We start from the raw sequence: 11735 nt of genomic DNA, 5'->3' as shown, positions 1-11735 counted from the left end.
AATACCGACCCCGGACCTCCATTAAGTCTCAAATCTTGGCAAACTTTGTGGCCGACTTTACGCCGGCCCTAATACCTGAGGTCGAAAGAGAGTTATTAATTAACTGAGGGACCTCCTCGGGAATCTGGACCTTCTTTACGGACGGAGCCTCAAATGCAAAAGGGTTTGGACTTGGCATCGTATTGAAGCCACCAACATGCAATGTAGTTAGACAATCAATTAAGACTATAAAATTGACTAACAACGAGGCTAAATATGAGGCCATGATTGCAGGCCTTGAACTAGCCAAAAGCTTGGGGCAGAAGTGATCGAAGCCAAGTGCGACTCTCTCCTTGTGATAAACAAAGTTAATGGAACATTCGAGGTCAGAGAAGAATGAATGCAAAGATACTTGGACAAGTTGCAGGTAACATTACATCGGTTCAGAGAATGGACTTTGCAACACGTACCTCGGGATCAAAATAGTGAGGCCAATGCCCTCGCTAACTTAGGGTCATCAGTCGAAGACGACGAGTTCAATTCGGGGATAGTTGTACAACTTATGAGATCGGTGGTGGAAGAAGGCCATGCCGAGATCAACTCAACGAGCCTAACTTGGGACTGGAGAAATAAATACGTAGAATATGTTAGGACCGGAAAACTGCCCTCAGATCCAAAATAATAAAGGGCCCTGCATACAAAGGCAGCCCGTTAGCCTGTCCTAAGACGGAACCCTGTTCAGAAGAGCATTGGATGGTCCGCTCACAATATCTCTAGGGCCATGAGATACTGAGTATGTTTTGAGGGAAATCCATAAAGGTACCTTTAGAAATCATTCGGGCGCCGAATCGTTGGTTCGAAAAATATTTAGAGCCGGTTATTACTGGATCGATATGGAAAAAGACATGAAGGAGTTCATACGAAAATGTGATGAATGTCAAAGACACGATCTGATGATTCATCAGCTAGGGGAGCTGTTGCATTCGGTTTTGTCATCATGGCCATTCAGGAAGTGGAGAATGGATATTGTTGCCCCCCTTCCATGGGCTCCCGGTTAGGCTCAATTCATATTATTTATGACTGACAACGTTTCTAAGTGGGTGGAAGCCCAGGCATACGAAAAGGTCAGGGAGAAAGAAGTCATCGACTTCATTTGGGATCATATCATATGCCGATTCGGAATGCCGGCCGAGATCGTATGCGACAACAGGAAACAGTTCATCGGCAACAAGGCAAGCAAGTTTCTCGAGGATCATAAGATCAAAAGGATCCTATCAACACCCTACCACCCTAGTGGGAACGGGCAAGCAGAATCGACAAACAAAACCATACTCCAAAACCTCAGAAAGAGGTTAACTGACGCCAAAGGAATATGGAAGAAAATACTGCTCGAAGTCTTATGGGCATACCAAACGACCTCGAAGTCCAGCACTGAGGCCACCCCATTCTCATTGGTCCATGGAGCCGAAGCTTTAATACCGGTCAAAGTCGGAGAACCAAGTCTCAGGTTCCTATATGCAACCAAGGAATCAAATAAAGAGGCTATGAATGCGAGCCTAAATCTACTGGATGAAAGGCACAAAGCAGCCCTTGTCCGGTTGTCCGCCCAAAAGCAGCAGATCGAAAGGTATTACAATCGACGAGCCAACCTTCGACACTTCAGTGTTGGGGACTTGGTACTAAGGAAGGTTACACTAGACACCCAAAACCCGAATAAAGGGAAGTTGGGTCCGAACTGGGAAGGCCCTTATCAAATTATTGAGATCACCGACAAAGGATCATACAAACTCGGAACGATGAACGGTGAGCAACTACCGAACAACTAGAACATAGCTCACTTGAAGTGATACTATTGTTAAGGTATGACCCCATTCATTTCCTTTTATATATCTATTCCAAACTAACACTTGCAGGAAATCATCGAAGAACGATACAATTTTTAGGTCTGAAAGCACGCGTTGCACTCTTTTTCCCTTGAACCGGTTTTGTCCCAAATGGGTTTTTCGGCAAGGTTTTTAACGAGGCAACAAGTAAATCGTGCTAATTTAGAATTGAAGGCCGGCTACGAACCGGTAACAAAGATCACAACAGCATTCGAGGCCTCTCTTCGATCAGTCCCGAACACTGGGGGGCATTACCCTCAAATAATAACTTAAGCAAGGAAAGCAACTTTATGATTCAATGGTCTCGGATCTATCAATAGGATTTACTATAAGGGTCAAACGGTCACATGAACCGTGCCTGCATAGACTACTCAGGCCCTGGCAAAAAACTTGTACACATGTGTAACTATCACGCGTAAGAATAAAAGTTTCTACCTTGCGGATAAATATCTTGTCCTTTAAGATTTTCTCTTTTTTATTTTAAGGAATTTCTTACATTCAATCTCCTAAAGGTATCGAGCCCAAGGGCCGCTTTATCCGGGTTCAAACGATCACTCCCAATCGGAGGCCGTCGTCCAAAAACAAACTCGGACGGCTTGTATTGTCAGAGCCTGGGGGCACAAAGCCTATTTGGCGTTGCATGAATCAAAAGGCTACAGCCATTCCGGGATATCAAAACCCTAGGGTACGAAGTTTATTTGGCATTGACCGAACTCCAAAAATCTACGGCTAACCTCATTCAGGGATCGTTATCTAAGGCAAAATCAGATAACTCGAGGTAACAAACCCATTGAGAAACACCCGAACTAAAAAGGCTATGGCCATACTGAAATGGCTCAGAGACGTCGTAACAAAAAATAAGGCCTTCAAAATTTCATAACCGGTTCTACGGGCTACCCTCGGAAAACTATAATCTAAACTAGTTTGGGAAACATTTTCCGGTAATACCAAACCCCCGTGATGCCTTAAAATGAAATAATGTTGAAGGCAAGGTTTGTTCGAACCTACGAACGTAACCTAACTATTTCATGCTAAGACATTTCGATCTTTGCGAATATAAGTATTAAAGCAAAGGGAAAATTCAAAAGCTATTGAAGGGAAAAAGCCTTATATACATATCAAAAATTCTTTTTACAAGGGCTAAAGAGCCCCGATGAAATTTGTTTACAAAAGCCGAACGGCTTCAACAAAAAGGTAATACAAAAGGCAAAAAACAAAAACATCTAAAAAGGTCCTAAGTGGCCTAGTCTTCGCCGGGGGCCGCATCATCACCTTCGGGGTATCCGACACCCTCGGACTCGCCCAAATCTTCAGACTCCTCGGAATCTTGCTCCTCGGGATAGGCCAGCTTCCTGGCCTCGGCTTCGAGCACCTTGGAATTTTCGATATCAGCCGATAAATCAAAACTCCGAGTGTGAACTTCCTCGAGGGCCTCCCTTTGGGATTGCCACTTCATATGCTCGACTATATTTTTACAAGGTCCTGAGCCGCCTTGGCATCGGCCTTGTACTAGGCCACCATTTCATCAGCTTCGGCTTTGACCACAACGACCTATGATTTGGTCATTTTAAGCTCTTTGGCCAGACTTTCTCGATCTGAGACAGCCGAACCTAATCGGGATTGGAGCTCCTCAACCTTTTTAGTCTGAACCTCGGCCTTCTCCTTTGCTACTCTAAGATGGATTTCAACCGAAGTTAATTGTGCCCGAGCAACCTCTTTTTCTGAGGCCAAACGATCTATCCGGCGTCTCCATTTATCAATCTCAGCTTTGACTATATCCATTTCAGCTCGAAGCTGGTCAATCTGATCGAGTTTTTGCTGGACCTGTAGATTTTGACCATTAGTCACCGAATCAAATTCATCGTCACTAACCTCAAAAACTTTTACCTGCTCGACCAAATCAGCATGTTCCTTCCGAGCAACTTCCAACTCGGCGCGGAGGTTCTTAACCTCACCTTCGAACTACTCGCTAAGAAGTTTAAAGGCGTCTCTCATCTCAGTGAGCTTGCGAACTTCAGCTTTGAGTTATTTCAGCTTGTCCTGGTACCTTAAAATGTCTCGTGATAAAGCACTGAGGGCTACGAGCATGAAGAGAAACACTAAGTTATCTACGAAATAATCTAAGTGAAATCAAAAAATCACTTAGGAAAGCATGAAGTTACCCGGTTCAGTGCCTGTTGTGCTTCGTTGAAAAGGCAGGGTGCATCCATATTTTTCATCTTGGCTTGATCATCCTCGGTCACCAAACAACGAAGATAACTGGCGCCTTTTAGCGTTTCTTGATAAGTGAGGATTTTGACTACTTATTAGCGCCTTTTAGCTTTTGTTTTAGTCCAAAAGCGTTTAATTGTGTTCCCGAAAACTAATAAAATGTGCTAAATTGCAGGAATATTAAAAGATGGACTCCCGAGATGAAATCCAACTCAAAAATGAGTAATCTGAACTCAAGGACATAAAAGGCACAGAAGCTCAAAAGTGTGGATCGCAGAATATCATCTGTGGACGCAGATGATAAAGGAAAAGCCAGTAGAGTTTGGTGCAAAGTGCGGTCTGCACATGAATTGTGCGGCCGCAAAAGCTGGGCCAAGAGCAAAGTTGAGAGAGTATGCATTCCAAGTCCATCAAAAGTATGGACCGCACAGGAATTGTGCGGCCGTAGAAGAAGCGCCTTGCAGCTGCATGAGTAAAAGCGCGGACCGCGGAAGATAGAGTGCGGCCGCACATGTAAAAGTGAGGACCGCAGAAAGAGTGCCTTGCGACCGCAGATCAGAATTATGCTGCCACAGACTTCCAGTCCTGACAAGTTGAAGAAAAGTGCGGACCATACATGGAATTGTGAGGCTGCAGAACTTCCTGAAGGGCATTTTGTACCGAAATTTTCAGCCCTGTATAAATAGATGAGTTTCATATATTTTAGGTCAACTTTTGACCTCAGCAGCTACAGTAGCCATTTTTCTTTACTTCTTTTAGTAGGTTTTCATATTTTGAGCTATTTTAACATAGATTCTATCATTTTAATCATGAAATATGAGTTTAATTATCATTTCTTCTTTTTTTTCTTCAATTTCAAGCATGAGTAGCTAGATTTTCACTAGAATTGTGACCCAACCCTAGTGTGTAAACCTTATGGGTGTTTAATTTAATGCTTGTTTATGGTTGGGTGTTTATTATTTAGCCTTGTTCATGCTTTAATTTGTGGAATTAATGGTTGCAAATATTAGTTCATGCCTATTTGACTTGGCTATCAAGAAATTGGGTCAATCGAGAGATTGATAATCCCAATTTCAACCTAGAGATAGTAATAATCCGACTTGAGCTTTTATCAACCGTTTTGTGCAATACCCATTTGGACTTGAGAAAGCCAAATTGGGCAAAAGCACTCTTTGACTGAGAGGTATTGAGTGAGTAATTGAGTGTTGATAGTTATAATATACCTCGATCAATAAAACAAGCATTAAGGTTTATATCATATTAGGCAAACACCTAGGCGATGGTCATAGCTCTAGGCTTTTTAGTAAACTTGAAAAACAATAAAAATAATTTCTTAGTTTTATTTCTCACCTTGCACGCTTAGTTTTAAACTAGACTTAAAAATAACTCCAATTTGTGGAAGTATAAATTAAGATAGTCAAATTCACATACTACAATATATACTCCCTGTGAAAATCGACCCTGACTCCTATTGGGTACTATCACTGCATTCGACTGTTTCATAACCTTAAATTGAGGTGTGAAATTAGACGAGATCAATTTTTGGCGTCGTTACCGGGGAGCTAAAAATAGTGTTAACTATATATTTAAGTGTGTTTTAAAAATATTTTCTTTTCCTTCCTTGTTACTAACGTGTTGAGAAATTGTAGGTGCAATATCATGGCAAACAATGATCTCGGAAATATAGCTTTGGGGGACGCGGACGTTGAGGATGATCAAATGGATGAGGTCCCTTTTGAACCTCAAGCAAATAGATAAGGCCGGGTGCCTCAAGACAATGTACCCACTCCACCCCCACCTCCACCAAGAGCGGCTCCACAACGGGTGTTGCCGAATGAAGGGTATGCAAGCGCTATAGTCCCTCCCCGTATTAGAGCGGACAACTTCCAAATAACCAATGGGATGCTCACTTTGCTCTAGAAATGAGGGTTCTTCACCGGTGCACCGGGTCAAAATATATATAAACACTTGAAGGGGTTCGTAGATACGTATTGGGGGAGTAAACAAACAAATATATCTTAAAGGCTAAGGCTTTTTCCCTTCTCTCTATGGGGGAAAGCTTTAGATTTCTTGGAACGCTTTCCAAATCATTCCATTCATAGCATTCAAGAAAGATCCCAATGAACCACTACACGAGATATGGAAAAGTTATAGAACAATGGTGAAAGAGTGCCCCAACAATGATATGACAGAGAACATGATTGTAAGGCCTCATAAGATGTTTCATAAAAACCGAGATTTCCGTGATGTCGAAATAGATAGTAGTAGAAATTCTTCACGGCGAGCTTGCGAGCCGCGGTTTTGACTTTTTGGATTGAATAGTGAGCTGGCGAGTTGAAGGAAATGTTGGGAAGAAGTAGGCATTTATGCGGCCTATTCTGCTACCGCAGAACCACTCTGCAGATCGTAGAATGGTCGCATAGAGGATTAGTTTTCTGGGTCATTTTTATGTTAAATTTCGCGGCCATTATGCGATCTCATAACCATTTCATGGGCCGCACTCTTGTCGCATATCCCGCTTTGGGATTTTTCGGGGGGAGGTTCTGCGGTGCACTATGCGACCGCAGAACCGTTCTGCGGTGCATTATGCGACCGCATAACAGGTCTGCGGGCCGCATAGTAACCGCAGACCTTGTCAGTTCCTTTCCAGTTTTGGCACCCAAATTTTGTGGCCATTTTGCGGACCGCATAATCATTATGCGGTCGCATATGCGACCGCATAACCTATTCTAGAGCTTTATTTTTAAGGTTTTTAAATCCGACCTTTTCTGTTAAAACACCTACCTTGGACCATTTTGAGCTTATTTTTTAATATTTTTAGAGTGAGAGAGAGGGTCCTAGAGGGTGAAAGTGATCTTCATCAAATTTATCTTTAATCTACCGACACAGCGGAATAGGGCTCAGTTCACGAAAAATTTTTGGAAGAAATTTCAGCAAGGTTTGGGTACTCACGTGAATCTTAGTACAACCTTCCATCCATAGACCGACGGGCAAGCAGAGCGGACTATTCAGTCACTTGATGCCATGTTGCGTGCTTGTGTTCTTGATTTCAAGGGTAGCTAGGATGATCATTTGCCATTCATAGAGTTTTCTTATAACAATAGCTTTCATGTGAATATTCAGATGGCACCATTTGAGGCATTGTATGATAGGAGGTGTAGATCTCCCATTGGGTGGTTCGAGATTGGAGAAGCTGAGTTGATAGGGCCAGACATCGTGCATCAGACTATGGAGAAGGTTAAGATCATAAAGGAGAGGTTGAAAACTGCCCAGAGTCATCACAAATTCTATTCGGATGTCCGTCGTAGAGACTTAGAGTTCAAAGAAGATGATTGGGTATTATGCGGTTTGGGAAAAATGGGAAATTGAGTCCGAGGTATGTCGGGTAGTACAAAATTATTTAGAGAATTGGCGAGGTGGCGTACAAGGTTGAGCTACCGCCCTAAATGTCATTAATCCACCCGGTATTCCATGTGTCTATGTTGAAGAAGGTAGTTGGGGATCCGCCAGCCATTGCGCCGGTTGAGACCATTGAGGTTAATGAAGAATTGTCATATGAAGAAATTCCAGTTGCCATTCTTGATAGACAAGTCCGAAAGTTGAAGAATAAAGAAATTGCCTCCGTGAAAATGTTATGGCAAAACCAGCAGGTTGAAAAGGCCACATGGGAGGCCGAGGAAGAAATGAAGAAGAAGTATCCTTACTTGTTTGAATAGATGTGTAATCCTTTCTTTTTATGAACTTGTCGCATATGAATTTTGTATCAGTTATTCAGTTAATGTAAAGGTGTTCCTTTTGATTATATGTTGCTTATGAGGCCACGGTTGGTATTGTTATGAGTTCTGTTACGTCGTTGGGTTGTGCATATATTTGTAAGATGTGTTTTTGGGGCTCTCTGACAACTGGATAGGCCTAGTTACCAAGGAAACTCTAGCGAAATTTTTGGACATTTAGGGAGTTAGTCAACTTTGGGGTTGCTGATGTGTGGTATGATAACCGAGCTGCATAAGTTGCTAATAGTGAACCTTGATCCTCATTCGAGGACGAATGATCTTAAGTGGAGGAGGATGTAAGGCCCCGTAAAATATTTCCTAAAAATCAGGATTTTCGTGATGCCGAAATAGGCATAGAGGTTAATAGTAGTAGAAATTCTTCGGCCTGGGGAATTGAAGGAAATGTTGGGCAGAAGTAGCCATTTCTGCGGCCTATTCTATGACCGCAGAACCACTCAGCGGACCGCAGAATGGTCGCAGAGTGGGTCAATTTTTTGGGTCTTTTTTATGTCAAATTTCGCGGCCATTATGCGACCGCATAACCACTTCGCGAGCTGCACTCTTGTCGCATATCCAGCTTTGGGATTTTTCGGAGGGAGGTTCTGAGGTGCACTATGAGACCCCTCAGAACCGTTCTGCGGTGCATTATGCGACCGCAGAACAAGTCTGCGGGGAGCATAGTGACCGCAAACCTGGTCAGTTCCTTTCAAGTTTTGGCACCCAAACTTTGCGATCATTTCGCGGACCGCCTAATCATTATGCGGTCGCATATGCGACCGCAGAACCTGTTCTGGAGCTTCATTTATGGTGTTTTTAAACCCGACCCTATTCCGTTAAAACATCTACCTTGGACCATTTTGAGCTTATTTTCTGATATTTTTAGAGTGAGAGAGAGGGTCCTAGAGGGAGAAAGTGATCTTCATCAAATTGCTCTTCAATTCTCACTTAAAACCTTGAAGATTATCAAGAGAGGCACCTAGGTCTTCTTCCCAAGAGGTAAGGTTCTATCACCCCAAACTCTTAATTTTAAAATGTAACTAGAATGGGCCATTAGTAAGGTAATTCATGGGGATGGAAGTGCTTACCTTGCATGTATGTGTTCCTAAGGTGTGTGGGGAGGTTGTGAGTTAAAGATAGGAAAGAATGGGCTGTGGGTTGGTGGAGTCTTTCATAAAAAGGGTCATGCAACCTTAATACACACAGTGTTTGATAGAATACTCAAGTGAGCTAGAATTATGATCGTTTTCCTAATTTTGGATTCAATTTTACTATATTGCTAAAATAGATTGAAGATGCTAGTACTCCAGAACATCTTAGAGTTTTAAGAGGCTCAATTGAGGTATGTTGTCTAAACCCCCTCTTCTTAGAATTGAATCCCACGGTATACATGCAATCGACGTAAGTCCCAAATTGAACGTCCTAGAAATTATTATCCCGAATATGCTTTCTTTGCAAATATATGTGTAATACGTATTCCCATGCTTTCATCATGTTATCTCATCATCTAAGAAAATGTTCAAGACTTAGAATATGTTCTAATATGCCTAGACTTCAAGTCAAATTTGATTAAAGACGGTTATGCCAAATTGTGTGAAAAGTCTCTATGTGCCTTGAATTCTAAATTGGTCACATGTGAAATCAAGAGTCTTGAATGAAAACCATGATGTCATTGATGATAATAATAATTTTGGATTGTGGAAAAGAACTTGAATTATGAAATAAGGCCAAGTGCCAAGAATGAATTTATAATTTAAAGTAACTTGTGCCAATGTGCTGAAAAAGATGGAAAAGAAATATGAAGTAAGATGATCGATTAAAATGGTTGATGTTTCGAATGAGATGGCTTAGCCGATCGGGCCGAGATCGGACTCCATGTAATAACACGGTAGTTTTGTGAGTGAAATTGTGAACATGGTTAATGTCTCGAATGAGATGGCTTGGCCGATCGGGCCGCGATCGGATTCCGTGTAATAACACGATGGTATTGTGAATGAAATAGCGAATATGGTTGATGTCTCAAATGATATGGTTTAGCCGATCGGGCCGAATCGGACTCCGTGTAAGAACACGGTGGTATTGTGGACTGTGGTATATTGGTATAAAACAATCCAACCTAATAACGTGGTAATTGACTTAAAAATCTAAGTGATCTTTAACTTGACATTTTAGTGTTACTTACCGTTCATATTGCTTCTTGACTATTTCCCTTGTGTTACTATTCATTTTATTTAAATGGTGTTTAGTTTTCATACTAGTACTATTCGACAGTACTAACGTCCCTTATTGCCGGTGGTGCTGCATCTTTAAATGGATGCAGGTGGTTCCATAGTAGACAGTGTTGATCACAAATAGGTGTTGCATCCTCTTCTCAGCGGACTCGGTGATCCCATTTCATTCCGGGGTCATATAATATATCTTTTGTTTATATTGTTGTACGTTTTGAGGTATAGTCGGGGCCTTATTGCTGGCACCTTCTTTACACTCTTTTGTATCTTTAGAGGCTCCGTAGACACTCTGTGGGCTGTATATGGGTGTTGGGAATGCTAAACGAGTTATGTTGTGTTTGATCACTTGTTCCACTCAAACTACAAGAATATGTGTATTTTTGGACTTAATAGTGGAGTAACTAATGAGACGATTTAATATTGTATGAATGAACTTACTACTGTCTAATTAAGGTAATCATGTCTTTTCTTGATCATTGGTGAGTAGGGTAGAAAGTATTTAACAGACTTGCTCGACCGGGTTCACTCGGTTAAGCGTCGGTCGTGCTTCCCGAGGTTGGGGCGTGATAATGATTCAACAAACTTTCTATCGGGGGATCAATACAACCAACCAATGTGTAGTGAATCAACTTGCCGGTGGGAACTTCATGATTACTCCTTATGCAGAGGCATGTGATATTTTGGATGAGATGGCGGATACTTTATCGGCGTGGAAATCCCGTGCTAATATTCCACAGGGATCCCAATGTGCTTCACCTTCACAAAGAATTGCATGACCATGAGCAAGCCATAGCCGAATTGACCACCACTATGAACCAATTGGCAAAGGCTCAATTTAAACAAGTGCAAATCCCGAGGAAAGTCAATGCAATTGAGGGAGTAAACATGATGGTGAACAAACGAAGACCAAAGGGTCTGCAAGTACAACAAAGAGTGGAAAATTTTGTGCTAGATGATAGTGGATTTAATCAAGATGAATCTTACAATGACCAAGAAGAGGAGGTCCAATATGTGAACAACTTTCAAGTGCAAAGAAACAACTACCAAGGCCCTAGCCAACAACAATGGAGAGCTCAAAATAATCAAGGCAATTGGAATTCTCACAACCAAGGTAATTGGAGTGGTGGAAACAATCAAAACAATTGGAATAACAATAAAAATCAAGGCAATTGGAATGGAGGCAATAATCAGGGAAATTGTCATAACAACAATAACCAAGGCAATTGGGGAGGCAACAATCAAGGCAGGTGTAATAACAATCAAGGAAATAGGGGGTCGGGTTCTCAAAGGACCCCGATGTATCAACAGCAGAAAAACCCACCTCCTTATCCTTCCCATGGTCCCAGTTCTTCCAACAATGAAATGGGCCGTGTTGAGAACATGTTCAAGTAAATGACGGAGAAGAATGCCGATTCTGATGCCCAACTTGCCTCACACGACACATCCACCCGCAACTTAGAAGTGCAAATGGGGAAAATCTCTCAAGCTTTAAATTCTCGTCCTAAGGGGGCACTACCAAGTGACACGGTGGTGAACCCAAAGGATGGGAATAATAAGGGATATGCCATGGTCGTTACTACAAGAAGTGGAAGAGGTGGGAATGCTCCCACCACAAATCAAAGGCAACTTGTGGATGATGAGCAAGTGGTAGAAGAAGAGGAGAT

The 11735-nt window shown here is 42.1% G+C and overlaps 1 protein-coding gene across 1 annotated transcript; it reads left to right on the top strand.

The window, feature by feature from the left end:
• Positions 1–6231: 6231 nt before the first annotated feature.
• LOC138910312 (uncharacterized) lies at positions 6232–7789 on the top strand. The gene is made up of 3 exons (XM_070201542.1): positions 6232–6276; positions 7197–7409; positions 7565–7789. Exons 1-3 carry the CDS (start codon positions 6232–6234, stop codon positions 7787–7789), a joined length of 483 nt encoding a protein of 160 aa, XP_070057643.1.
• Positions 7790–11735: the final 3946 nt, after the last annotated feature.

This window comes from Nicotiana tomentosiformis, chromosome 4 (assembly GCF_000390325.3).
Source record: "Nicotiana tomentosiformis chromosome 4, ASM39032v3, whole genome shotgun sequence".
In the NCBI taxonomy this organism is placed as follows: Eukaryota; Viridiplantae; Streptophyta; class Magnoliopsida; order Solanales; family Solanaceae; genus Nicotiana; species Nicotiana tomentosiformis.
Note: the sequence above shows the minus strand (reverse complement) of the source record. Positions and strands in the feature narration are given on the sequence as shown.